The sequence below is a fragment of the Lonchura striata genome, chromosome 12, assembly GCF_046129695.1.
Source record: "Lonchura striata isolate bLonStr1 chromosome 12, bLonStr1.mat, whole genome shotgun sequence".
In the NCBI taxonomy this organism is placed as follows: domain Eukaryota; kingdom Metazoa; phylum Chordata; class Aves; order Passeriformes; family Estrildidae; genus Lonchura; species Lonchura striata.
Window position 1 is genome coordinate 18946414 of NC_134614.1, and position 27948 is coordinate 18974361.

The window sequence follows — 27948 nt, forward strand, 5'->3', positions numbered from 1 at the left end:
CAGCGCTGTCCCAGCGCTGTCCCACGCGTGTCCCGGGGCTCGGCAGGCAGCGGGTGGGGCAGCAGCGGGCTGGAGCCGCAGGTTGTGTTTTCCGCACGCACACGTGGCGTTCCTGCCCCGCTCCGCCCGGCTGGGGCGCGCAGCGCACGGACTCACCTGAGCCCAGGTGTGCGGGGCTGCGGGGCGGGATCGGGGCAGCAGCGGCCCGGACGGGGGCCCAGGGAGCGGCACCCCGAGGCTGAGGTCTGGAGAAGGAGCAGCCGGAGACTAGAGGTCCAGGGGAGCAGCATTCGGGGGGCTGGGAGCCAGGGGAGCAGCATTTGGGGGACTGGGGGCCAGGGGAGCAGCATTCGGGAACCGGGGGTCCAGGGGAGCAGAATCTCAGGACTGAGGTCTGGAGGAGCAGCACCCCAAGACTGGAGGTCCAGAGGAGCAAAATCTTAGGACTGGGGTCTGGAGGAGCAGTATCCTGGGATGAGGGGTCCAAGGGAGGAGCATCCGAGGACTGGAGCTCCAGGGGAGCAGCATGCAGGGACTGGGGATCCAGGGGAGCAGAATCTCAAGGCTGGGGTCTGGAGGAGCAGGATCCTGGGACTGGGGGTCCAGCGAGCAGAATCTCAGGACTACAGATGTGAGAAGCAGTATCCTGGCATGAGGGGTCCAAGGGAGCAGCATCTTGGGACTGGGGGTCCAGGGTCTCAGGACTGGGGGTTCAGGGGAGCAGAATCTCAGGACTGGGGTCTGGAGGAGCAGCATCCTGGAACTGGGGGTCAAGGGAGCAGCATTTGGGACTGGGGGTCCAGGGGAGCAGAATCTCAGAACTATAGATGTGGGGAGCAGGATCCTGGGATGAGGGGTCCAAGGGAGCAGCATCCAGGGAGTGAAGCTCCAGGGGAGCAGCATTCGGGGACTGGGGGTCCAGGGCCTCAGGACTGGGGGTTCAAGGGAGCAGAATCTCAGGACCGGGGTCTGGAGGAGCAGCAGCATGCCAGGACTGGGGTTCAAAGGAGCAGCATTTGGGGACTGACCCCACCACTGCACCCTTGTGTTGCAGGGCTCCCCGGGCAGCGCGGGCCATGCCGGCCCCTGCTGAGGCAGGGCGAGCGCCCGGCCCGCCGGACGGCGGCTGGGGCTGGGTGGTTGTTTTCGGCGCCTTCATTTCCATCGGCTTCGCCTACGCCTTCCCCAAAGGCTTGGCCATCTTCTTCAAAGAAATCCAGGATTTCTTTGGCGCGTCCTATAGCGAGATCGCGTGGGTCTCCTCCATCGTGCTGGCCACCACGTACGGCGCAGGTGAGTGGTCCTGCACCAGCACCCGAGCAGCAATGGGCCAGGAATCTCCCCTCTGGGCCAGGAATCTCCACTCTGGGCCAGGAATCTCCCCTCTGGGCCAGGAATCTCCCCTCTGGGCCAGGAACCTCCCCTCTGGACCAGAGCAGAGGGACAGCAACCAAATGTCCATCTGTACGGGCACCATCCGTAGTTCTGCTTTCTGATCATGTTTCCAAATGTTTGTTTAGGCAGACAAGTCATATGTGGAGCCTGAGGGGCTCCTAGCCAGAAAGCAGAAGATTACCTATGAAAACTTTCTGTGGGCATCAGGGAAAAAGCCCCGAGAACAGGCTGGTGGGAAATAACTAGGTCTGGGTTTCAGCCAGAGATGAGTGTGGAGTAGAATAATAAATGAAGTAGCTGCTTGTTTATTGTGGCAGCTGATAATGACAGCAATGAAATTGCAAGTCGTTCTTATCTGCTGTAAAGCAGTGCATGTAACTGCTCTTTTTTATGATTTCAATATCACTTTCATGACTGGATGAAATACATGGGCTGCCCTTGATTAAATCTTCAGCTGGAGGTGGACAGGAACCACACTCTGCAATTGCAGGAAGCTTCATCAATATTTATCATGTCTATCAAAGAAATTCTGAGAATAATCTTTGTTTTTACAAAGGGTTTTTTTTATTTTTTTTCCCTTCATAATGCACTGTAGTGCTTTTTGAGGAGCACAGTTGCTAATGAAAATAAAGTTGCTTTGTATAAGTTTGTAAGGTGGAAGCAAGGCTTGAGTCAGGACCTATAGTAATCCACTCTCTTGTAACCCAGACTTGGTCCTACAGAGACGAGCTCTGCAAAGGCTGAGTTCCTATACAAGAACCCACAAATGGAGCACGTGGAGGGCAAAACCCAAGTAGTGATTTAGAAAGAGAAATCCCCTGCTTGTGCCAGTGCTGTTGTCCCATTTGCTGTCCCATTACACTGTAATAAATGTGCCAAAGTATTTACCTGTGGGCTGGGTCCCCTGTGAGTTGTTGGCAGCTCTGCTTTGTGTTCCAATAAAAAAATCCCCTGGTATGGAAGAGATGCTGTGTGCCTGACCATGACCAAGTGAGGAGCATGCTCTGCAGATTAGCCCTGCACACAGCAGCACCTCAAGTTGCTCACAGGGGTTTGGATGGGGAGTTTGAGCCTCTTGGGGTTCAGCTCATGGCCAAGGAGCTGGTGCTGGAGCAGGTGAAATTCTGCTCTGATCACAGCTGCCTCCTTCCAGCTGCTCGTTTCCCAACCCACCTTCTTCTCTGTCTCTCCAAGTGTTCAAGTCAGTGCTGTGTGCTCTGTACCTGGGATGTTGCAGTGGACTTTTATCCCAATTAAATTAGCATCTCCTGCCTTTTTGCAGGAGCTTTGACTTCACTCTCCCTGATGCTGTTGCACGGTGGTGTGGGGGATGATAGAGCTGAATTGCAGGTGTCTGTACCTTTGTACAATCTCTTGCCCTGCACTGCTCAGAATTATGTCCAGTTACCAGGCTCCCCTCCTCTGCTCTGCCCTGGTGCTTGGGACCCTCCCTGTGCCCCTGGCTGAGGTGCTGGGTGGCTCAGTGGCTGCAGACAGGGCATGGTGGGAGCTGCTGGAGCACGGAGCAATGAAACACTCGTGCCCAGGAGTGTATTTAACACTCTGCTTTGACTGACTGGGCATTTAACAGCAGAGTGGGTGCAGCTTCTGCATGACTCCAGTGATTTGGAAATCCTCATTAAAGGACAGCTCCTCTGAGTTGCCCAGGTTTTGCTCTGTGGCAGTGCCTGTTAGAGCTCTGAGGATGCAAGGCTTGATTTACTCTGCTGAAAAACTAGAAAACAGTTTAACACTGGATTTTTGCTAATCTTTCAAAAAACGGAATTCTAAAAATGCTAAAATTTCAACATACTCCTAACTACCAGAGCTACCAAACCAGATGGTTATTGCCACAGCATTTCCATCCCTTCCCTTCCTCTCCCAAATGAGGCAGAAGGGTCATGGCTGTGTGGAGGTGCAGGGGATGCTGTCTGCAGCCCCATGGGGCACTGAGCATCTCCTGCATGCAGCATCAGGCACCTGTCCCTGGAGGGGGGACATGTCCCTGGGGGTCTGGGGGTGCCTCTGGTGGATCTGCTGGTGTCAGGGGGGCCATGGAAGGGAATCCCTGTGAGGAGTGCCCCATCCCAGCTCCCTGCAGCCCCAGGGCACCCTGCCTGCCCGCTGCCCTGGCAGGGCACGCAGAGGTCGATGCTTTCACTGGCCACAGCTTTTGTTGACACAGTGCCCAGTTTCCTTGGTGTTCTCATTGGTCTAAGGACTTGTTTTTGGACTGTGCTGCTTACACTGTAACAGAGCTTGCATTTGCATTTCATAAATAATGCAAATGAGGCTTGTTTTCTGAAAATACATGAACTAACCCAAATCTCCGCTGGAGAAGCTGTGTTGATTTTGACAGCACGGATGCAGATTTACAGTGACCACCTGAGGCTTTGATTGTAGCACCAAAGGAGTTCCAGTTTTTCAGACTAAAACTGAAAATCAGCAGCCAGGGCTGTTTCTGCCCTTCACTTTCTGCTGAATTCCCCCAGGAAGCTGTTTTATACCAGCCAAGGCTCTGGCAATATATATTACAGAAGTTAATGTGTCTTATCCCCCAGTTTCTTAATCTGAACTAGGTTGCAGAAAACAATTCTGTCACTATAATACAAGTAGTAAAACAGATTACTGTGCAGTAAAGTGGATAGCCTGGACTTTATGATGGGGTACTTGCAGCCCTTGCCAGAACTCCTGTTCAGCAATTCCACATTTCCAATTGCAGAGAGCAGACTGGGAGGTTTGAGAGTGAGGAGCATCAGGGAACATTGCTTTTCTCTGACCAAATCCCACAGGCTAAAGCCCTATCAATCTGATAAAGAAGGATTTGTTTTACAATGTTTCTACTTTTCTTTTCTTTCTTGTCGTGGGTGGAAGAGCTCATTCCTTACCCCAAATGAGAAAGGAATTACAGAGCAGAGTCTTTGTTGTAGGGGAAAAAAAAAAGGAAAAAAAAGATCTGATCAATGATCTTAGAGGTCTTTTCCAACCTTAATGATTCTGTGATTCTGTAAGGGACCAAGAGCCATGGCATCATCCTGCCCTAAAGGTGCTCTCACCTGCCCCTCAGCACCCAGGTAACCCTCTGGGGGTGAGGAGGACACAGCAAGTGTCCCAAAATGTGCTGCCAGGTGCCCTGGGCAGGGCTGCTTTCTGCAAACTGCCTTCTTGGGCACTGTTTGCTGTGCCAGCACAAGGCCAAGATTCCCAAGTTTTTGCCTCACGTACAGGGGTGAGTTTTGTCTAGGAAACAATTTCATTGCAAAGCCAAAAGCCTTTGGCCTTTGCACCTCCTGATTTGGGCTGTGTGGTGCTGCCAGGTTCACCAAAATGAGCTGTCCTTGTCCCACTTTTAAGGGTGACACGTTTCCAGCTAGGTTACAGATGTGTCCCTGGGGAAAGCAGGAGGCAGCAGAGCTCTCAGGAAAGAAAAGATAAGCAGTATTAATTTGCTAGTAAATTAGTTGCCCTATCCAGCATCAGGGGAAACAGCCAAACATTCTGAAAATAAGAAATAGTGATGCCACTAATTTAATAGCAGTAATGTTCTTGTAGCTCTTACAGTCTCCTGTGAGGCTGCAAGAGAGGTAAGGGTCATGGGAAGAAGTAATATCCTTCATTATGGCCAACTGTTAGAGCTTGAACAATGAGCCAGCCTCCTGGCACATGTGCCAGAATAGAGAGAATAATTTAATACCAAGACAGCATCTGCATTTTCTTTTTTAAAAAAATTTAAAATGGTGACTCTGTGGCCAAATGCTTCCTCCATCTTTATAATGAAATAACAGGCTTCATCCAAGGGGAGCTCAGAGAGCAGATCCTCCTGCAGAGTCATTTCAGCTTGAATAGCTGGGGATACACCAGGGTACACTGGAGCTTCTTTTTAGCTATTTTGAAGAATTTCACTCTTTTGCAATTGCTGTGCATGTTTGTATGCAGCTTGCAGGTGTAAATATGTGCTGCTTCTGTTGCCCTTTAATACACAAAAAGCTCAGGCTCATGGCATCAGCAGCATGCATTGTTTTTATTCAGAATGTACTGCAGTGGAGTTTCAGCCTCACTACACCCTGCTGTAAAACTCCCCCCAAAATCTCCAGGGTGCTGCTCTCACACATCCAAATTTTTATTAAAATTAAGGAATCTCCATCTGTCCATTTTACAAAGACAGTATCAGAGAGACACATTTTGCAAACACAATAAAAATAAGAGTGTTTCTGGGGAAAAAGCCTCCACCTGAAACCAACCAGTGTTTATTAGTCTTGTTATTTATAGGTTTGTAATTTGGTGAAGATGAAATTACCTGAAGATTCAATTCTGGAAATGCTCCACAACTAAATCTTTTTCTCAAAAAAAACTTTCTCCCAGAGCTTGTAAGTGCTTAATAGAGCATCTGCTAAAGCAGCAAGGAAGAGATAGGGAAGCTGAAAGTCCACCATTGACCTTGAACATTTAATCCAAAATTTTATAGCTGTATTTTATTACACTGCTAGCATGATAAATTGCAGTGACAGCTTTAGAAAGAACCTTACAACATGCAGTGGCATAAAGCTATATTAATAATGAGTTTGATTCTGCAGTTTTTAACTTAATCAAAACTGCCAATGTTCTCTCCTGCTCTGGTCCAGACTCTATCAAAACCTTCTCTGCCTCCAGGAGACCCCACCCAGGGCTCTCCAGCCATCTCCATTGCCTTCAAATAGCTGTGAAGCACCACAGCACTACGAGGGGAAACTGAGGCATGGGAGGGAGGTGGGTTTTTCAAGGACAAGGTTATGATCACCTGTGTCAGCTCTCTCTACTGCTGTGCTTACAGCACTGGTTCCACAAACATTCATTCTCCAGTGGGGTTTTACTAGGATTTCCCTGGGGCTGTGCTTTCCTACCTGGGTATTTTGTGGAGTCTGAAATGAAAGGAGGAGGATTATTCTGCTTATTCACAGAGCTGTGGATATCCAGCATCCTGCTATCCTGGCCCAAGCCCTGCCAGGTGCTCCCTGGAGCTGCCTGATGCTGGACTTCACCTTTTTCCTTACCCTCCCCACCTCTGGGAATCCCATTCAATCAGCCTCCCCTGCTGTGGGAACAAGAAATCCTCCCCACACAGGGGCAATCCCCGGGGTAGCAGCACCAGAATCCCAGATTTTGATAAGAAAGCTGGATGAGGAATGATTTGATTTCTGTAATGAATGGTGCTGCAGATTCATATACTTCTCCTGACTCTCAGAGAGCACTCCAGCTCTGCAAGGTCACCACGTATGGGCTTATATTTTTTATTTTTTTAAATAGCTCTGTTCTACTTAAAAGCAATAATAGCACTGTAGGTTCAGGTGAAATATTTCTGTGTTCGTGGACTTGGTCACAAAGCTTTATCATTTTGCCCTTCATTGGAGCTATCAAGGTCACCAGGCAGCAGTAATAGAGATGTGATAGACTTAATAAAATCCAAGATTAATAAGAACTAGGAAGAAGGAAGTGAAGAGTTTTAGTTGGGGGGTTCTTAATGGTGTTAAGCCAAGGAGTAAGTCATAATCCATTCCCCCCAAGTGGAATTCAAACATGTGGAAGCTTCTCCCCCCAGGTGCCAACCTGTCCCAGAGCTTTGCAGCTCTTCTGGGAAACTGATCTCTTAGTCAGGTCCTTCAGGGTCCCTGATCTCTTGGTCAGGTCCTGCAGGGTCCCAGGGGTGGGAAAAGCCCCTTGGAGACCACCAGCAGGCAGGGCCAGCTTTGGAGCAGCGTGTTAAGAGCAGGAACCAAGGGCTGTTGACCTCCAGGAATGGATGTTCCAGCCACCCAGGGAACTCCTGTCCTGCAGCTGGGATGGGAGTGGGATCCAGTGATGGGAGGGGTGAAAGCCAGTGGTCCTGCCAAGGCAAAAGGGCAGCTAAAGAAATCACAGGAGAGCAACCCAAACACTGTGGTGCCATGACCCTGCGAAGGTGAGCGGCTGTGGTGAGACCCAAACCTGCAGCTGGGGGAGCCCCTGAGTGCTGTCCCTTTGCAGGAGAAGTTATTTAAGTTATTTACCTGCCTAAACTCAAAGTGACACCAAGGACCTTGGCCACAGCCCCAGCCTGGGAGCTGATGGCCTGTGGCTCCTCTGTGCTCTGCAGGAGCATCTAAGCTGGCTAATCTGGAAACTGCAATGCCAGAGCACTGATCAGATAAGACTGCTGGATAAGGAAGAGAACATTTTGTCTTTCTGAAGCTTGGGCCTTGTCTGCTTCGTTTTTCTTCTTCTTCGTTCTTTTTTTTTTTTTTTTTTTTTTTGGCATCAGGTTGCTGCAGTGGCAAATTTCAAATTTCAGGTGGGAGGTCAGTCCCCTGGTGGGTGCAGGGGAAGGAGGATTGCTGCAATGGTTCATTGCCCTCACTCCCTTCCCAGCTGAATACAGTGCCAGTCCTGCCCAGGCACCACAGGACTGACCAGTTTGATGACTGAATAATGTGTGTCCAAACAATTTCTGCCATGCTTGGCTTGTGCATCATCTCACAGGGATTGTGCTGGAGCTGCAGCCATTACCCCCTTAAATGACCTGACTGCTCTCCTCACCCATGGGGGAGCAAATGAACCAGCTCTGGGGCCAGGTTAGCTGTTGGAGCTGCTGTGCCATGTGCTGGATTTCATCCTCCTTATTTAAAATCGACTATTTGCAATGTAAAATAACACTAATAGAAGGCATCAGGGTGATTTAGGTGTGGACAGGTCTATGGAAGCTGATCTGTCAGGCCTGGCAGAGGAGTATTTGAGACTGTGGTTGTCACCTGGGGCGTGTGCTCACTGCCACTCGTCCCCAGTGTGTGACCATCCTGTCTCCAGCAGCTCTGCCTGAGGAAGGGGTGGTGGTCTGAGGGCTCCTCAGCCCATGCAGGTGAAAACCAAACCATCTGAACCATGCAGCTGAGACTAATAATTATTAGGCTTCATGATTAGCAGGTGCTGCCAGTTATTCTCCACACCCTGGTGACACAAACACTGAAAAGCAGGAGCTGTCCAAGTCTCTTCTGCCACCACAAAGAGTGAAAGCTGCAGGGTTTAACCCTCCCATCCCTTTCCCCCCACGTGTGCAGCTGGGCCCTGGGCTTTCCCTGTGCCTCCCTCTAAGGCTGTGCATTGTCACCAGGAGCTGCTGGCTGAGCCCCCCATCTCCCGAGGCTGGGGGGCTCTGGCAGCACATTAATAACGTGGGGGCACTTCTTCCACAGGGGGGTAATGAGGAGGTTGCTCTGTTATGGTGGGCTGGTGCCCTGCTGGATAAATTACCAAGCCAAAGGCAGTGTTGTTATTCCACAGAGGGAGTGAGATTATTACTGAGGAAATTGCAGGCCTGCTCCTGTTGCTGCTTTGCTACTGGTGTAATAATAGGCTTTGTTCCATTAATATATACAATTTCCCCCCTTTCCCTCTCCACTGAGTACGTTGCACTCCTTCTTTTGTCCCCAGTGACTTCCCACAGTTAATGGCAATCATGGCATGCAGAGGTCCTATTTGTATTTTCACAATAGCTTGGAAAATATTAACTATCTGGGCAGTTCTTTTGGTGCTGACCAATGTCCCTGTGCAGGAAGAGCTCTTTAGAGCCACTTGGAAAAGCAGGAAAAGCTGAGCTCCATGTTGTAGTCTCCACTGTTGGAGCACTGGTGGTCTCAAATCTTCCAGCGCTGTGGTCTGTGCAGTGGAGTATTTTAAAGTATTTTAAAGTGTTTTATCACCTGTATGGTCATCAAATGGTCTGACCAGCAGACCTAGAACATTTGCATTGACTCTGTGCCACTTTACCCTGTCAGAAGGTCAGTGTTGTGAAACCTGGGAAAAAACACACATTGCTGGAAACCTCTCGGTTGCAGATTTTCAGGGCCTCAGCCCTACACAGAAATATTGCAGCAGAAATTCATCCAGGACAAGTTCCAACAGAAAGGAGGAATGCTGTTACTATTACTACCAGGTTAAGTTAAAAAAAAAAAATACAAACCAAACCTTACAAATAAGGAGAGAGAGAGAGAGAGAGAGATAACACACACACACACACACACACACACACACACACACACACTCAAATATACAGGGTCAGAGGTATAGGAGGGAAGAATGTTTTAGTCCCTATTAGAAATACATCAGTGTTTCACACCAGCACTGGAAGTTTTGCAGCTCATAAAAAATTCATAAGGATTGCTGAGGAAAACAGGAAGGCAATTCAGGTGTCTATTTTTTGAGCACTGTCATACTTGCAAGAGTTTAAGCCAGTCTGGATTGATATTTCTTGTTATGTGCCAGCTCTGCATTATGACCCTCTCTGGACCATAGTTCAGTGACTCAAGAAGAATGAATGACAAGGTGGCCTGGGTTAGTGGAGGAGAAGAGAGGAGAGCCCAGGGTATTTTGCTTTTTCTTCATGGTTTTACAGTCTCCTCTTCAGGGTCCTTTTCACTTCTGCAAACACAAAACTCAAGGTGAAAAGTAATTGGACAAGCTAACAAATGAGTTCAGGCTTGTTGCATTCCCCACTGGCATGTCTCTGTGTTTCTCTTGCCACCAAGAGCAGCCTCTTTGACCTGGCCTTTCATGTGCCAGCTAACAAAGGATGGAAATCTGCCCCAGGTATGAGAAAAGAGAGGCTTTAAACAGCACAGGCACTAAACCAGGGTGATTTATATAGGCTGAGGATAGTGCTTTACATTTCTTTCATCAGTCTTCCAGGGGCTCCATGATCCAAGCTGCATCTTTTGGGGATATTTGGTGCAAACTGCTGCTCTCCAGGCTGCAGAGTTTTACTGCAGGCAGAAGTGGGAGCCTCGTGGTGTGCATCCTGCTGTGCAAGGGCTTGGGGTGTAATGTGAAGCACTCCTGGCATCCTTTGCTCTTACCATGGGCTGATGGAGATGATGGAGAGCAGGTCCCTGTGAGCCAGGGGAGGTGCAGAGCCACAGACACAGCTCTGAGTGGAGCCAGCAGCAGGATGAGGCTCAGCATCCCCGCTGAGCCCTCTGCTGCCCTGTGCTGTCCCCCTGCAATGGGTGGTAAAAGATGGCCATGGCTGGAAGTTCATTGGAAGGGAGGAAGTCACTGGGCCATGGAAGGGGCTGCCACGAGGCTGGGTGGGTGGGAAGGAATGCCATCCCTCCCTGCACCAAAACACCACCCTAATGTCAGCATTCTTCTCATTGGAATGTACTGGGGTTAATTAAATGATGCCTCTAATTTCATCATGAGAAGTTGCAGTGCTCTGTTGGTGGTGGGGCTGTGGGGACAGCCCTGACTGCTCTGCTCCCTGAGAAGCCTCAGTGCACTGGGGACATTTTCTGCAGCTGGGATGGCTTTTGCTCCTCTCTCTGACTTTCCAGGGACTGGCACAGCATTTCTGTGACTGCTCCTGCAAGGTCAAGCCAAGTAAATGGCAGCTCTCTGAGGGCTTTGCCAGCTGCTTCTCTTGCCCTGTTCTCACCTGATGCTGTAAATTAAGAAGCAAAAATCACCCTGACTCCTCTTAGCTTGTCCTGCTGCAGGCTTGCAGGAGGGAACAATGCCTTCATTTGGGTGCCAGGACAGGGAGCTGTGCTTCCTGCACATCTGAGCAGGCAGGTATTAGCAGCTAAAGGGGCCTTGGGATCCAAGCTGCACACACTGTTACCCTAAATAGTTTTTCTGTGCTAATATACAATATCTTTATTCTTTCCATGCCAGCTGAGTAACTGGTAAATGGCAGGACCTGATTTTCAATTCCACCGTGCTGCCAGGGCCTGTCACACTTTTAATTTGTGCAATAGCTGCAAGCATAGCAGTAATTGTGTTTCACATTCCCCACAACTGCAGTGCTGGCTTCTGTTCCCTCTTCTTCAGCCCTCTGCCCCAGCTTGAGCTATTTAATGTTTTCTGAAGCTACCCCACAATGCTGCTGTTAGTTTATCTAATGTTTGATGTTTAATCAACTTCCCCCTCAAGAAATCCAGTGCAGGTGGCATGGGTGCACTCAGATCTGCTGGGTGTGATGCTGATTGCTGCAGACCCCTGGGCAGGTGAGGGTCCCTGTGTGTGTTCTGTCACTGCCCAGGCTGGCAGGGCTGGGAGCTGAAGTGTGCACAGACTGTGTGTGCCACTTTCCACCCAGAGACAGGAGAGATCTTGAAAGGTTGCTCTGCTAAAGCCTGTGGATGTTTCTGTAGGTCCAAATGACTTAAGTGGAAGTAGTTTTGGGGATGTGATTTTGCATTTCCTTCAATGCATTCAAAAGGTCTGCTGAGGACCTATATAAACCCTTCAGCCTTTGAGCAACAACTCAAGGAAGTTTGATTTGCCAACTTTTTGAGCTTTGGGTTGGATTTTTTTGGTGTCTCATGTAGGTTTTCCTGCTAGGTCTAGCTTTTCCTGCAGGTGAGCGCTCATCATAGCTCTTACTGTGGATTCTCTGTGGCTGAGGTTTAGTCCAGATGTTCTGCTCCTGTTTTTTGATCTAACTGCTTCACTCAGGGTCTGAGAGGTCTCTGGTGCCCAGTTCTGTGTGGGTGAGGCTGCTCAGATGCTGTCCCTAGGCAAGGACAGTGATCCTGCAGGCTGTGGTTCTTTACCAAAGCAGGCTCACAGAGCCTGGACACTTCATGCTGTGAAGGAAAAGCTTCTGCACTTCTGAATTTTGTCCCAGTTCCCCGTGAGCTCAGCCCAGCCCAGGCAGGTGACACCCTTGGGAGCAGAGCTCTCCTCCCCAGACTGGCAAACTTGGGGCTGATTTTCCTGTTGTAAAACTGATGGCTCTGGCTGCAGCAGGTGAAGGTCATGCAGACCTGTAAAACATTGCTGAGAGATCACACACGACAAGAATGGGGAAAAGTTTCAGTCTCATGGCTTGTTGTGGTTTGACACGGAAAGATAATTTTTTCCGGAAGGAAGGGGTCAATTTAGATATTGACCAATTGAAAGTAGACACGCCTCTGAGAACACAGAGGGGTTGAAAGCAGAATTCCCAGGGGAACTCGCTCTCTTTGGTTCCGGTTAGCGTGCAGTGCAAACCTCCCCTGCCCAGCCACGAGCTGGGTGGGGGAGGGGAAGCCCCCATGGCCTGAGAAAGGTAGGCCGAAAGCCCCAAGGGTGGTGAAAAGACTGGAACCGGGCTGGCCCCTGCAGATGGAAGGGTGGAAGAAATCTGGGATGTCTCCATTTCCCCCCCCCGAGTTCCTCTCCCGAGAGGGAGAGAGAAAGCCGCAAGGAAGGAGGAGCGGGGGGAGCTCCAAGGTGCCCAGTGTGTGGGAGTTGCTGGATGTCCGGGCATCGAGCCATCCTGGGAGTTCGGACTTTTAACCCTTTCTTGAGAAAATGAAAGCTTTGTGAATTTTCCTTTCTCCTCCTCGGTTTAAAAGAGAGGAAGAAGAACACCTTGGACCCTGGGATGGGATGTTGGAAGGAGGAATTCTGGATGGGAGGGGGACAAGGAGTGGCTTTTGGCTGGACTTTTCCGTGTTAGCCACAACCTGAACCAAATCTTCTCCGTCAAGAGAGACTGTGTTTTGGGAGGATGCCAGTGAGTCAAGAGACCTGCTTCAGCTGAGAAAAAGACAAAAGTGGAGTGAACAGAGAAAAGGTTAGGGGGTTTGTGGTGGCGCCCCCTTGCTCTGGAAAGGAAAGAGAAGAGAAGAAGATCTCTGTTCTTGAGCCCTCGGCCCCAGGGGAAAATGGGGGGGACTGTGGTCCCAAACAATAAAAAACTGAACTGTTGTTTTCTCCCCTCTTGGCAGGGCATCCTTGAAAAGAAAAATCCTAAAGGCAGTCTGACCATCCATGCATTGGTGGTGAGAGCACTGTGCATGGAAAGGAGAAAAGTCACCATGGCAAACTTTTTCTCCGGGCAGTGCCATGTGTGACATGGAAACACAGGATGTGGAGCTGTGTTTCTTGGGGGGGGTCTGTGGCACAGGAGAGACTCTGTTCCCTCGATAGACTGAGTATCGATTGCTTGGAGGGTGGAAACCTGATTGGGGTCCAGATTGTGTCTCACTGTGGTTTGTTTGAGTTAGGTAGTGGGGGGAAGAATGTTTTGCAAGGTTTTCATTTGATCTTTGTGTGGTTTTTTTTCCCCCCTTCTTTAGTTTTCTCTTTTCTTTAGTAGTAGTAGTTTAATAAAGTTTTTTTCCTGTTATTAAGCTTGGGCCTGCTTTGCTCTATTCTAAATTCCACTTCACAGCATTCAAGGTAGGGATCACATTTTCATGGGGGCACTGGCATTGTGCCAGTGTCAAACCATGACATTTGGTTCCCTGACCGGGAAAAGATAAGATAAGATCAGATAAGATAAGATAAGATAAGATGGTGATAAGGTGAATGTTGTGAAATGGAATCAGGAGGAATAAGAGCAAAGCATGTGTTGGGTTTTGAGATGAATTGGGGTGGAGATTTAGTGTAAGTTTCTGTTTTATGTAGAATGTGTTGAATGTAATTTTGATAAGGATTTTTTTTGTAGTCTGTGTTCTCAGAGGCGAAGGGTGGAATGTCGTGGTTTGACACGGAAAGATAATTTTTTCCGGAAGGAAGGGGTCAATTTAGATATTGACCAATTGAAAGTAGACACGCCTCTGAGAACACAGAGGGGTTGAAAGCAGAATTCCCAGGGGAACTCGCTCTCTTTGGTTCCGGTCAGCGTGCAGTGCAAACCTCCCCTGCCCAGCCACGAGCTGGGTGGGGGAGGGGAAGCCCCCATGGCCTGAGAAAGGTAGGCCGAAAGCCCCAAGGGTGGTGAAAAGACTGGAACCGGGCTGGCCCCTGCAGATGGAAGGGTGGAAGAAATCTGGGATGTCTCCATTTCCCCCCCCCGAGTTCCTCTCCCGAGAGGGAGAGAGAAAGCCGCAAGGAAGGAGGAGCGGGGGGAGCTCCAAGGTGCCCAGTGTGTGGGAGTTGCTGGATGTCCGGGCATCGAGCCATCCTGGGAGTTCGGACTTTTAACCCTTTCTTGAGAAAAGAAAGTGCCAGTGTCAAACCATGACATGGCTTAATAAGTGCTTGCTGGGATGTGGCTGAGGACACAGCACCCATGGAGTGTCCCCAGGGACACAGAAACACTGCTCTCATTTGTAAAGCCAATAGTTGGGAAACAAACATTTATTTTCCTCTCCTTCAGCCTCTACAGCTGACGTAGAGGAAAATAAAAGCTGTACAGCTGTCCCCATAGCTGGGCAGAAGGTATCCTACCCTCAGCCCCTTCCAGTTCATTATTTGCTGTCATGGTCCAAGCCCATCCTTGGTGATGGGTGAAGAAAATTCAACCATTTATGGACTGAAAGGAGAGGATATTAACCCTAATTTCCCTTCTCCTAAGCTGGATGCTGCAAGAGTGGGACATCTGTGAGCAGTCCTGGTTTTCCTCTCATAGCAGGGGCTTCTCTCCATGGTAGCTATCCCAGGCCAGAGCAGGAGAGGAGCCTTAGCAGGAATATTATGGGCTTTAAATGCTTTGCTCCACGGTACAGCATCCTACAGGGTGCAAGCTCTCTGCCAGTGGGCAAAGGTAATGGAAACCACATTTTCTTAGCTGAGTAATTAGATTGATTCTGCAGAAATGCAGACATGTGGAAAATTGAAAAATGGAAGAGTTGCATGCCCTTAGGCTGCAGATGAATATGGTGGTGGCTTTCTGAGGAACACTGGCTCAATTCTATTGAATTACAGGACGTGCTGAGACCAGCTCAAGCACGATGCAACTTCAGGTCCTGACCAGGGGAAACTCAGACAGAAGGGGATGTCTTTTTCACTGTGCTGATGTGAAATAGATATATATCCCTTTCCCCAGAACTTCTCATTGAATTCTGTAGTGCTCTGTGCAGCAAAAGGATGCACCTGTGTGAATCCAGTCACAAGATTAGCAGAAAAACTCTCCATGTAATTATAGACACACAGAAATTTTAATTGAATGGTGCATTTGATGGGACTAGATCACACATCACACAGGGGTGTTGCTGAGACTGTGCTTGTGTGCATTTAATTTATGAGTGTTTTGACCTCAGACATCAAGTAGAAAGTATTTCTATGGGCTCCATTCTCCAGATTAAACCAGACATATCTACTGTTTTCTAGTCTTGCACATTATAACAACTGAGAACTTGTTTGGGTGCTGTCAGCCATGCTGAGGCAGTGTTGAGTTTCTGGGTTTCATTCCTGTGATCAGGAGTGCTGTGGTTTGCAGGGTCTGGAGAGAGCTCTGGAGCTATTTCTGGCTGAGATTATTTAAGCAAAGGTCAATATTCTACCATGGCTCTGTGATGAGGTAGAACCTACAGCCAAATCTTCAGAGATGCCTTTAAAATACCAGTTTGCAGTGTTGTGTGAGTGGTGTGGGAAGTGGCAGGAATGAAGGCAAACAGGCACACTGGGCTCTGAAACACCATTACTGTATGATGAGTAGCACCACAAACAGCCAGGTAAATTCAGATATTGAATCTGCCTGTATTCCCCTTCCTCATTACCAATATCACTTTTGAAGCATTTTGATTCAGGATTTTTGAGTAATACAGAATCTTTTCTTTACATCTAGCAGCTTGAACTTCTGGACTGCTCTTTCCTGTTTAGCTTGGCTTTTTCTAGTTCTGTTTTTTCTGTGAGCAGGAAGTTGGTCCTGATGTACCATCAAAGTCCCTCCAATATATATCTTACTGTGATTCTGATTTTCACTGGTCTCACTTCCTCAGATTTCAATGCTTTGTTTCAGTGTGCACAGTTTTTGTCAAGCCATTTCCCTCTTTCACAATTTTGCACTGCCCTGAACCTCCTCTTTGCATAAATGCAAGTCCAGACTGGTTCTTTTGAGCTCTGGCTAATCCATCACCCCCAACATTTTCTACCTACATGGACTGCTATTAAGATTTAATTAACAACTGTTCTGGTCCTGGTCAGCAATATTGGAATTGCATTAAATAGGGGCATAAAAAATGCAACAGCATTTGTGATATCTGCCTCACAATATGAGCCACTGCTTTGTGTGGGTAGTTTAAATCATCATAAATCAAGGGGATGCTGTGTTCACATGATGTGTTATTGCTGTTTGCCTTCTCTGGTGACACCTGGAAGTCCTGGGGGCAGGAGCTGTCACTGATCACACGCCTGTGGCACTGGACATGCTGCTATCTCCACCAGCAAGAGCTCTGCTTTTCCATTTTCTTCCCGAGCTCACCCTGGGAGCTGTCAACAGCACTCAGGGCCATTGATACTGCAGAGCTTCACCTGCTTTGTGTCAAACACGCCCTTCTGTCAGAAGATGCAACCTCAAGGTCCTTTGTGCCCTCTCTCCCCAGGTCCCATCAGCAGCATTTTGGTGAACCGCTACGGCAGCCGCCCCGTGGTGATGTTTGGGGGCCTCCTGTGTGGCGTGGGGATGATCTCAGCTGCCTTCTGCACCAGCATCCTGCAGCTCTACATCTGCGTGGGCTTCATCACGGGTGAGGACAAAGCACCTCCCTCCCCTCCACGCTTCTGGTGGCCTGGGGCTTCCACACCAGCACAAGCACAAGGGGAAGTGCTGAGGTAAAAAGCTTGTGAGATAAAAAATCTGCTGGGACAAAGCATTTAGCAATGCTCCAGATGAACTTCAGCAGAGAGAACGTTCCCTGTGCCTGTTCCTGGCTGGGATCCAGGCAGGGCTGTGCTCTCTGCAGCTCAGTCCCTGGGCCAGGCTGCTGGGGTTGGTGGCCAGCAGTGCCTCAGCTCCCCTGAAGCAAACCCAGGCTGACTGTGCTGTTCCCTGGGCACAGCAAGTCCTTCTGGTACAAGTGTGGCTATAAAGAAAGCACCCTTGTTCCTATTTTCCTGTGTGTGATCTTCCCTCTGTGAGGAACATGAAAGGAGATTTCAGGGGTTTGCTTCAGTTTATTTGCCCTTTTCCAGCTTGTCAGGTGAGGAGGTCCTTTATCTGAAAATAAGAACTGCTGAAGTTGGCTGAAAATAGGCAACAATTTCCCTATTGTGGAAAAAAAAAATCAAAACCAAACCTGTATTTCCTTCTTGAAATTCCAATTTGAATTGCCTGTATTGGAATATGAAATTCCGTATTGGAAACTCAAGCCGAATAAGACATAAGCTCAGTCCAGAACCTTTAAAGCCTGCAGGTGCCAGGTTATTGCTTTTAAAGGTAGATGGATTACATCTCTCCACATGAGTATAGATGCTTAATTGTAAGTATTTTTATTATTTTGGATAAGGTGCAGGCAAAGTTTATTCCAGTGCAGGTAGGACATCTGCTTGGAAGCATGAAACAATGAGCTCAAAATTGGCTTCTGAGGTTGCCAGGTGTATGGTTTAATGAATGTTCCCAATCTCTCTGCAGATGCATTAAGTGTTGCTGCTTTCTGAATGTGAAAATGTGAGCTCAACATTTAAAATCAATAAAACCAGCCACTAGCAAAGTAAATTGGGACAGAGAGTTTGTCACCCTGCTCGTCTATATCAATATTCCTTTATTAAATCTATACAGTAGTGAATAAATTCCTGTATAGGATTCCCTCTCTTAAACTTTACTCTTCCTAAGGACTGTCACTATAATTAAGTGAAACTGTGTTATTATTGGATGAATAAATCTTGCAGATTCCTTGAAAGAGACTCCAGAAACAAATTGATGGGAAATACAATTAACCAATGTCTCCCAATATTTCTTAATGCATGAGCTTGCATCATTTCCTCCCAAACAAATATCCCCTAGGAAGGCAAAGGGGGAAGTGCCAGGACAAGGGGGGATGACTTTCAGCTGACATAGGGCAGTTTAGATCAGGAAGAAATTCTGTATTGTGAGGGTTGGGAGGCCATGGCACAGGTGCAGAGAGAAAAGCTGGCTGCCCTATCCATGGAAGTGTCCAAGGCCAGGCTGGACAGGGTTTGGAGCAATCTGGGGTAGTAGAAGGTGTCTCTGCCATGGCAAGGGAGTTGGAATGGGATGAGTTTTAAGGTCCCTTCCAACCTAAAACATTCTGTAATTCTGAGTTGACTAATGCTGGATTAGCACATGGAAACCATAAACCCTTTGCTGAAAATATTCCATGCACTTTGATGAGCAGAAGGACTCAGACAAGAAACAGGGCTGTAGGGAGGCACCAACTTCTCTGTTCTAAAGCACTTGAAAAGGTGACAGGAGGGAACTCTGTGCATAACCCCAACAGACCTAGGATTGATAAACACCTTGCTCTTGGTCCCTGAACGTGTCTGCAAGTCTGGCCCACTGTCAGAATCTGAGGTATTGATGATCCCAAGATTGTAGAAAGTCTCTGTCTTTCAGCCCTGCTACCAAAGCAGAAGCCATAATTGGTCTGTGCTGGTTTCCAGGTTGTTTATTCTGTTTATCTCTCACATGTTCTGCTGCCCTGCCCAGCTCTGTCCTGCAGGGCAGCGTGTGGGGCTCTGCCCTCAGTGGGATGTGACAAACATTAAATACCAGAAACTCCCTGGGCTGGATTTACAAGAACGTGCCAATATCTGTCACCTACGTTGGACAGTGTGTCCCCAGCCTGAACCAACAGAAAAATGCCAACACCACAGTGAGACATGGAGGGCATGAAGAAGGAGAAAAAGGACAAGGCACACCCAATTTCCTCCAGCTTGTCCCCTTTGGACCCCTAATCTAGAATCCTAAAATTTTACTTTTGCACCTGTGCCACACTTATTACTTCTATCAAACACTCAGGGCTTGTAATTCATCCTGTAAGATTGAAAACTGTTTTCCATGGACAGAGATCAGAGCCAGTGTCTCTGGGGGCTCTGTCCAGGGGGGTTCCTGACCCCTGCCAGGGTCCCAGACCTTCCAGGGCAGCCAGAAGGAAGCTCTGGATTCCCACAGTCCACCATCCAAGTCTGATGATGGGGACAGTGCTCAGTGCACACAGGTGACCCTTGTGCCTCGAGGTACAGGGCTAAAACACCCCCGCATCTCTCTGTCTGCACTGCTGTGCTGTTTCCTCTGAGCAGAGCACATCTTTTTGTGCATCTTTCCCTCCTGCTTGCTGAAGAAGGGCAGCAGCATGGATGAGGTGCTGGCTGATAATCCATCATCTCCAGGCATGGGAGTGTGCTGGGGAAGGAATATTAATTTGACAGAGAAGGGAAGATGCTTGGAAGCCTGCTAACATGTTTGATGCCTCCAATTAAGCTTGAAGTATCTTTGCTGGTCAGGCCTAGCATGGAAGCATTCAAGGGCAATTAGGAAGCCACCTGCCCATCATGTGGCTGTGACAGTGCTGCTGCATGAGGAGGGAGGCTTTTGTAAAGGGGATTTGCAGTAACTGTAAAGCAACCTGTAAACATCACACTCTTTCTAGCCTCCTTCCTACTAGCCTGGAAAGAAAACAGACTGATGTAAAAGCCTGTGCTCATGTAAGTCACAGGGAGCAAGGTAAAAACAAGGTTTTGGTACGAGGAGGTCTCTGCCTCAGTCCTGTGCCTGTGGCATATTAATAGAAATCTCTTCAGAGGAGCAGAGCAGGAAGGATCTGTTTGCAGTGGAGGGATTAGACACGGCAATCTCATTGCTGACTTGATTATGCCTGTTTCCATTTGCATGCAGAGCAGGAGCCAGGCTCTGCTGGTGGAGGCAGCTCTGTCCTTGGTGGCTCTCTGGGCTGCACGAGGCACTCTGCACGCACAGGAAACCTCCCAGCCTCTCCCCATTTGCTTCCCTACGGCACTTAGAAAAAGAAATGGGGTTTGCAAGCTGTCCACCTGGACAGATGCCAGCCTGGATGCGTTACAGTAGGTGTTTCAACATGCAACCTCTTCTGAAGTCTGAGGCAGAAGCAGCGAATTTCAAAGCTAATTGCAAGGTGGTAACAAGTGGTCAGAGTTTAGTTCAATATGCACCAATTAGACTGCCATGAAATAAAAAGGGATCTTGGGTGAGGCATGTGGACTAATGAGAGCAGAGTCTTTGCCATGGCTGTAAATGTTGAGCCCTGAAATACCTGGTTGGATTGTTCCTTGCTAATAAAGTAAGAACAAGATCAATAACTACACAGCTGAGTCCTGTAGCACCACTTATTTCCTCCTAATACGAGTGAGATGTATTTAATCCAGGAAAGAACACTCCCTCTGGCACAGGTTTGCTTCTGTTCTTGCAACACCACTGACAGACCTCTCTGTCATATCCCTGGGGAGAAAATGTGGTTATTGAGTAACAATTCTAGCTATGGAAAAGCTGCTGTAGTTTCTGAAAACTGCAATAAAATGGATGTAAATATTTCCTATTAAAGTCAGCCAAAAGCTTAAAGTAAATTGAAAATCCAGTTATTCAATTTGAAACTCTCCAAATTTAATTAATGGGAAGAGCATGAGGTAATATTAAATTAGATTTGTCTGACTGGCAAATTAATGTTTACATAATAAAAAAAATTGAGATGATTATTGTTTAAGTGGGTAGCTGGCATCCAGTCTCATTTTCATCCTTTGGAAGATGTGTGGTGTGTCCCTACCAAAAATGACTCTGTGGAAACGATGGTTCAATTTCTGCTCTTACTGACCAGCCTGGGACATGGGGAGTTAATGAAAACTCTCACCTGCTGTGCTGCATCTTCGCAGGTGGAAAAAGATACATTTCTATATTTCAGCACTGTCCAAGGGTGTTCTCTAACCAGGGCTGTGGTTTTCCTCTGTGGCTCCCAGGTCATCCTGAATTTGGCCCTATAGGTATTACAAGCAGGCTGCACTTCCCAAAGATGTGTCCTGCCTAATATATGGACTATCTAAAGTTCCTGCTGAAAATGTTTTGTATCCAGAATTATTTTAATGTGTTGCCATTTCAATGTTGCATACTTCAAAGTAATTAAAAAAATAACTTTAGACTTGGCAAAAATCATAATTTTGTAAACCCATTTAAACCGAAGCTATCCAGCATTGGCTGGATTCTGCTGCATCAGTTGGATTCTACTCTATCAGTGACTAATGATAGTTTTCCTTAATTAATTTCGAGGACCTTGACCTTTGTAAATTCTCTTCTGTAAAGCAATATGCCTAATTATGTACTGCACAGTTAAACAAACTAATTATATCGACTAATGAACAAGAAAAAATCTGCACGACCCTATTTTCAGGATTCATGTTCTCTGATACAATCACTTCAAGGATTAAATTTCTGCTTTGTTCTAATGTGGCTCATTCTTTCCTGGATGATGGAGTGGAAATATGTGAAATGACTTTTAAATGCCATTTTGATGGAGTTCTGAAAAATGAACTTTTTATGAAAATACTGCATGTCAAAGAAATGCTTGAAAAGATTATTGATGTTTAACTATTGATTATTGATGTTGGGCATCAGGAAGAATTGATGGACATCAGGAAGGATTTTTTCACTGAAAATGTGACTAAGCATTGGAATGGGTTGCCCAGGGAGGTGGTGGATTCCCCATCCTTGGAAGTGTTCAAGAAAAAGCTGGAGGTGGCACTCAGTACTCTGGTCTAGTTCATAAGGTGATGATTTGTCACAGGTTGGACTCCATGGTCTTGGGGGTCTTTACCAACCTTACTGATTGTGTGACTCTATGGTTCTATATGCCAGTGCTCTCAAAAAGAACCACAGAAAACTGAAACCATCACAGAATTTGATATTTCTGCCTGCAGATTCCACCTGTGCAGGAGAAGCTGGCCAATTGAATTAGCAATGCAGATTTACAATGGCATTTATGCCTCTAAATGCAATAAAAATAAATTCTAATTAAAAGAAACACTCTGGGGTCCTGTGTAATTAGCATCCTCGGTAGCTGTTTTGCTGTGTACTTGCAGACCTCTAAATCTTTTGCATCAGACCTGCATTGCTCACAGCACCACATCAGCTGTGGCTGAGGAGGATGATATTATTTTCTGTGCAGGTCTGGCTGCCTGGCAGCAGAGCTGGGTGCCCATGGAAGGAGAGGCCAGCCCTGGATGGATGCACTTTGGGGGTTGACACTGTCCAAGCCAAAACAACCTGCCTCAAACTGGGAGTTGTCATTTTTTAAAAACAGATCAATCCTCTCCCCCAGCAAGGGGGCTGTGTCTGGACAGAATCCACCAGCATTCCGTGAGGGAATAGTTTTGGTTCACTCTGAAGCAAACTCTTGGTGCTAGTTTTGCCACCAAGGGATTTGCAGAGCAGAAGGAAGGGGGTTCTCACAATGAAAGAGTGTTTCTGGGGTCTGGTTACACAAATGTGGCAGCCAGAACTCAGAGACAGCCTGGGCAACATTTTTATCCAGATTGTTGTGTTGAGTAGCCACCAGTGAACCAGCTGACTGTGGATTTCCTTAAACAATGCACTGAGGAGAAATGGGTCTCAAATCTTCCTTTGTTTATCTGAACTGTTTTCCAGGATTTGGCCTTGCCCTCAACCTTCAGCCATCAGTGATAATCATAGGGAAATACTTCTTGAAGAAAAGACCCATTGCCAATGGCCTTGCTATGGCAGGGAGCCCCGTGATGCTTTGCACCCTGGCACCTCTCAACCAATTCCTTTTTGACAATTTTGGCTGGAGGGGCAGCTTTTTAATTCTTGGGGCAATTTTATTAAACTGCTGTGTGGCAGGAGCTCTCTTCAGACCCATCGGGCCAGGCACAGCACTGGTCAAAACCCAGGTGACTGAGGAAGGGAAGGATGCTCTGAAAGGAAAGATCACTACAGATGGCCCCATGGAGAACAAAACAGAAGAGGAAGGAGAAAAGGACTGCTTTGAAAAAGTCAATCAGTACCTTGACTTTTCCCTCTTCAGACACAGAGGGTTCTTGATTTACCTGATTGGAAACGTGCTGATGTTCCTGGGCTTCTTCGCCCCCATCGTTTTCCTGGCACCCTACGCCAAGCACACGGGCATCGACGACTATTCCGCTGCTTCCCTGCTCTCCATCCTGGCTATCGTGGACATGGTGGCTCGCCCCACCACCGGCATCGTTGCCAACAGCAGGTGGGTGAGGCCGAGGATCCAGTACTTCTTCAGCTTCGCCATCGCTTTCAACGGCGCCTGCCACCTCCTGTGCCCGCTGGCCTCCAGCTACACGGGGCTCATCGTGTACTCCAGCTTCTTTGGGCTGGCCTTTGGCATGGTGTGTGCCATGCTCTTCGAGACGCTGATGGACCTGGTGGGAGCTGCCCGGTTCACGAGCGCCATCGGCCTCGTCACCATCGCCGAGTGCTGCACCATACTGTTGGGACCCCCTATTGGAGGTGAGTGCCTTCTCCTCCTCTGCTGCCACTGGGCTGTCGCTTGGATTTAGACTTTTGCAAGCACAGTTTGTGGGAAATTATTCTAGATGTGTTTTCTCTGCCTCACAATCACCATTTTTCTATGAGTAACTGGACAGGAAAGGATGTCCTGGATGTCTCCTCCAGCATTTCCTGTTTTCTCCTTTCTGATGAAGTGAGTCTTGGAGAGTCATCTTTTAATTCTGGATCCCTCCAGACTCTTGAACTGAACTTGCAAAATGGGGCCTCCTGCAACACCAGCAACCTTGCACTTCAGACAGATTCTCCTGGACATTCCTCCTTTTGCAAAAGGCTGGAGTCCACCAAATTTAAGTAAAACACAACAGTTCTATGAAAGCCTCTTTTTGACTCAAACCTTGCTTTTTGTCTCTAAGACCCTGAGGACTCCACTTAGGAAAGTCAGTCGTATTAGTGCAGCTGAAAGATTTAAGTCTGTTCTAAAAATAATTTTAAAAATATTTATTTTGGTGGGAATGGTATGAAATATCAAAAGGCAGAGCCCACAAAGGTCCATGTGGACAATACTGAGTCTCCAGGAGGACCTACAGTCATCTAAAGATAAGTAAGGCCAGTGATATCCTGTGATTTAACAGCCTTAATATTCCCTCTATAGCATGTGCTTCTTTTGCAATTTTAACCCTTTTCCTGGATTCAAAACTGAGATCTGGCTAATGCTTCATATGACACATCCTGCAGAGCTGTTTAATTCTTCATATTACTGGGTAGCTCATACAGTATGACAGAAGCAGCTGTATTCTCTTGCTGTCTTAGAGATTCATTATTTAATTAATGACAAACAAAAGAAAATACAATTTTAAAATGGCTGTTTTCTGAATTATATAATTTTCTGTGTGGGAGATTAAGTTAATGACTAGCGACTGCTAATGAGGCTAAAATAGTTCTGTGTAATAATCAGTAATATTAGTTTTGTAGGGTTTTCCCCACCATTTTAATAAGCAGCAAATTTATTGGTTCTTTGGCATTTTAATAACCTACTGCAGGGTTCTGCTTTAATGAAGTAAGTAAATTGTTCCCAATGTGTTTTATGACTTTATCTTATTCTCAAAGGAAAAGAGACAAGACTATCCTACTGTTGAATTTTCCAATACTCTACTCATTAAAACTCTCATTGAAACCTATTTAAGAGACCTCTAGGTCATCCTGATGAGCAGAAAAGGAAAAATTGTTGCAATTAGCGTTTGGTTAATGTCTCACCAGGAGCATGAAAAACACTCTGCATTGAAAGTGGTGTACCAAGTCAGCTAGGATGATTCAGGAAAAACCACTGACCAAAACCAGCTAAAAATTATTATTATTATTGTGATCAGGAAATCTATTTGGTAACCATAAAGCCCCTTGCTAGTGCAATGCAGTGGGATAATTAATCATCAGCTTTTCAACATTAAGGGTCAACTGGGATGTAATTAAAGGTCCCTCTTTTTGAGGAGGAGAACATATTCCAAAACGTCAGAGAGCTAATGGATGATGGGGCAGTTTCAGGGAAGATTGTCTGTACTGTGAAGGCCAGGTTAGGATTGGGTCTTACTTTAATTAGTATTTGGGATGTTAAGAATGGTCTGTGTTGCCCAGTAAATGGGAATTAATGCTCAGGATCATAATCCAAATAAGATTTGCATTATATTTTGACATAAAAGAGAATGGTGACATTTCAATTAAGCCATCTCCCTTCAATTACTCTGTAACTCCATAGCAGAGGCATTAACCTTTGAGAGGAACCTGTCACATTTGTCTTGGCATTATCTGACACAGACAGCATCATCTTTGCTTTCCCTGGAACTAATGTTTTCCAGTTTCACGCTGTGCCCTCTCCTCTTTAGATCATGAGTGTAACTGCAGAAAGGGCAGCTGTGACCAAAAGTTGAGCCCCCTCTAATGCTGCTGGGTGACCCATGGTGGAATAAATCACAGGGTCTTTGCCAAGAGCCTGAGATGAGACCCACTGGGCTGGTGCCTTCTCATGGAAGTCTTCCCAAAAGCTGCTGCTTTTTGGCTGCCAAGCCAAGTGGACATCCTTGTAGTTGATCACTGGAGTCAGTGGAAATGCTGCCTGCAAGGATCTGTGATCACAGGAGTAGCTTAGCATGGAAAAAATAGATGTGCTGGAAAAGTCCAGACTTTGCAGTGTAGGTTCTGTCCACTTCTACTGAACTGTGCAAATTATCAGAGCATTACCTGTACCAAAGTCAACTACCCACAGGCTGAATAGTGCAGCATGTGTTCAGTATTTGCAGGCTCAGAGTGTTTGTGGAAGAGATCAGAAGTTCAGAGAATGTTTTATCCTAAAGCCACAAGAGTGTTCCTTGATATACAGGATTTGAAAACACAATACTCTTGCCATCATCTCTAAATTTCCTTTTTTTTCTTTTTTAATATATATTTTACAGGAATTATTGTTGATACCTTTGGGGACTATAAATATATGTTCATTAAATGTGGAGCTGTGATGGTCCTGGCTGGAACCTTTCTGTTCATCATGAATTATTATAATTATCGTATGCTTGCCAAGGAGGAGAAGGAAAGAAAGGCAAAAGAAGAGGATCCTAACTCTCTAAGGACAGAAAATGAAGGCAAAAAAAACTGGAACAAAGACTCCACACAGGATGGGCCTGAGCTGGAACCTTTGAGAGAGAAGGGAGAAGGATTAAAGAAGGAAATGAATGGCACAAATGAAGTTTAAACCTGTTCTCATGGGCTGAATGGAAAATGACTTCTGGGTCACTCAAATGAGCACCAGATCTGAAATCACAGTAGATTTAAAAAATTTACTCCATTCTCTGCCATGTGCATCCTCTTCTTTGTTGTAGGAGAAGGCTAGAACAGAAACAAGTCCTGATTCTTATAAACTGCTGGGACACTGCAGTATCTGCTTGCATACCAAAGGTCCTGCAAGATTTTCCTTTAGATATTCCCCATTTCCCACAGAAAAGGGAAATGTGATGCTTTGCAGGGGGCCAGGATGAGGCTGGCATGAGACAGGAGTCCTTCTTCAGGTTCTTTGTCTGTGCAGGACAGAAATTTAACCTTAAAGTTAATCCTTGGCCTACATTCTAACAGTGCAAATTTAATTTTCCCCTAGGAGGTTACAAAGTACTTATTATCCAATTTCTGAATGCCTTACCATTTCTAGTGAGCTTTTTCTTTGCAACACCCTGGTGAGAGAGTAAGTGTTGCCACTATTAATTAATTGTTCATATGAAGAACTGAATAACAGAGGGGCTTTGGGCATCATTGCATCAGTGAATAAAGCTTAGATGAGCCAGAGCTGAAATGGAATCCACTGCCCTGAGTTGCCTAAAAGCCCTGCTGAACACAGGTCTCCCCTCACTGGAAAAAGGGAATACAGTGCATTAAACCTGTGTACAATGCACTCTGCTCACTGTGTGCCTCACACTAATCACAATTAGTGATTTTGAACACTGTCTCAGAGCTGGGACCTTGTGCCATGTTTTTTTTTAACCTGCTTCAGTTGCATCCATCCTGGAGGGAATCCAAACCCAGCTGCCTCCCCCTTGTTTGGGCTGGAGTGAGCACATCCCTGGTGCTGGCATTGCAATTCCTGCTGGCCCCATGCCACCCTGCTGCACAAAGTAATATTTGCCAGGTCAGGGATGCAGAGGTGGAGCTGAGACCACGTAGGAGGCTCTCATCCTGTGGTGATAATTTAGATATGAGAAAATTTGCACTCTGATGTATTTTATTCCAAGCAGCTGCTGCCCAAGAGCTGTGCATGCTGAGCATGGCATCATGCAGTTGAATCATCAGACTTTTGTGGAATTTCATGGATTTGAGTAGATAAAAACAAGGACTTTTCAGGCAGATCACCAACATTCATAGCTAAAACTAGTCTAGAAGTTAGTTCTCCTTTTTCTTTGTTTCAATGGCACCAATATGTGTTTTTTTTCTCTGAAGAACTGTATTTTCGTCTGTGTGCACACAATAGGAAGAAAGGCTTGTAAAAATACTTTCATAAATACACTGAACTATTAAAATTAGGTCATTCTGGTCTTCTTGTACAAAACCTTTTCTGTGAATTCTTTTGTTTCTTTGAAGATCAGTGGTCTTTGACTTCAGTAGGGCTTAAATTTTTGCCTTAAGTCATAACTTGTATTTCTCTGAAAAAAAAACAAACTCTATACAAAATAATTAGGCCTTCAGTGCTTGTTTTTAATACTCTTTATTTCTGTCAAATATATATGTGATAGTTCATTTAAAAAGACATTAATAGAAGGTCATTAATATTTTCCAATATGCCTTCTGTAATACACTGTCATATACTTAATAAAACTATTTTAGAAAATTAAATTAGTTTGCATTTTCCTGTGTGTGTAATGCAGCTTCTTGATTCAGTAAGGAGTTTA

General features: G+C 46.7%; 1 protein-coding gene across 1 annotated transcript; it reads left to right on the top strand.

Moving 5' to 3' along the window:
• Positions 1 to 27908, top strand: LOC110482051 (monocarboxylate transporter 2). The gene is made up of 5 exons (XM_021550972.3): positions 1 to 166; positions 1055 to 1293; positions 16659 to 16802; positions 22682 to 23530; positions 25975 to 27908. The coding sequence occupies exons 2-5, from the start codon at positions 1077 to 1079 to the stop codon at positions 26265 to 26267; spliced, it is 1503 nt and encodes a 500-aa protein (XP_021406647.1). The 5' UTR covers positions 1 to 166; positions 1055 to 1076; the 3' UTR covers positions 26268 to 27908.
• The last annotated feature ends 40 nt before the right edge of the window (positions 27909 to 27948 follow it).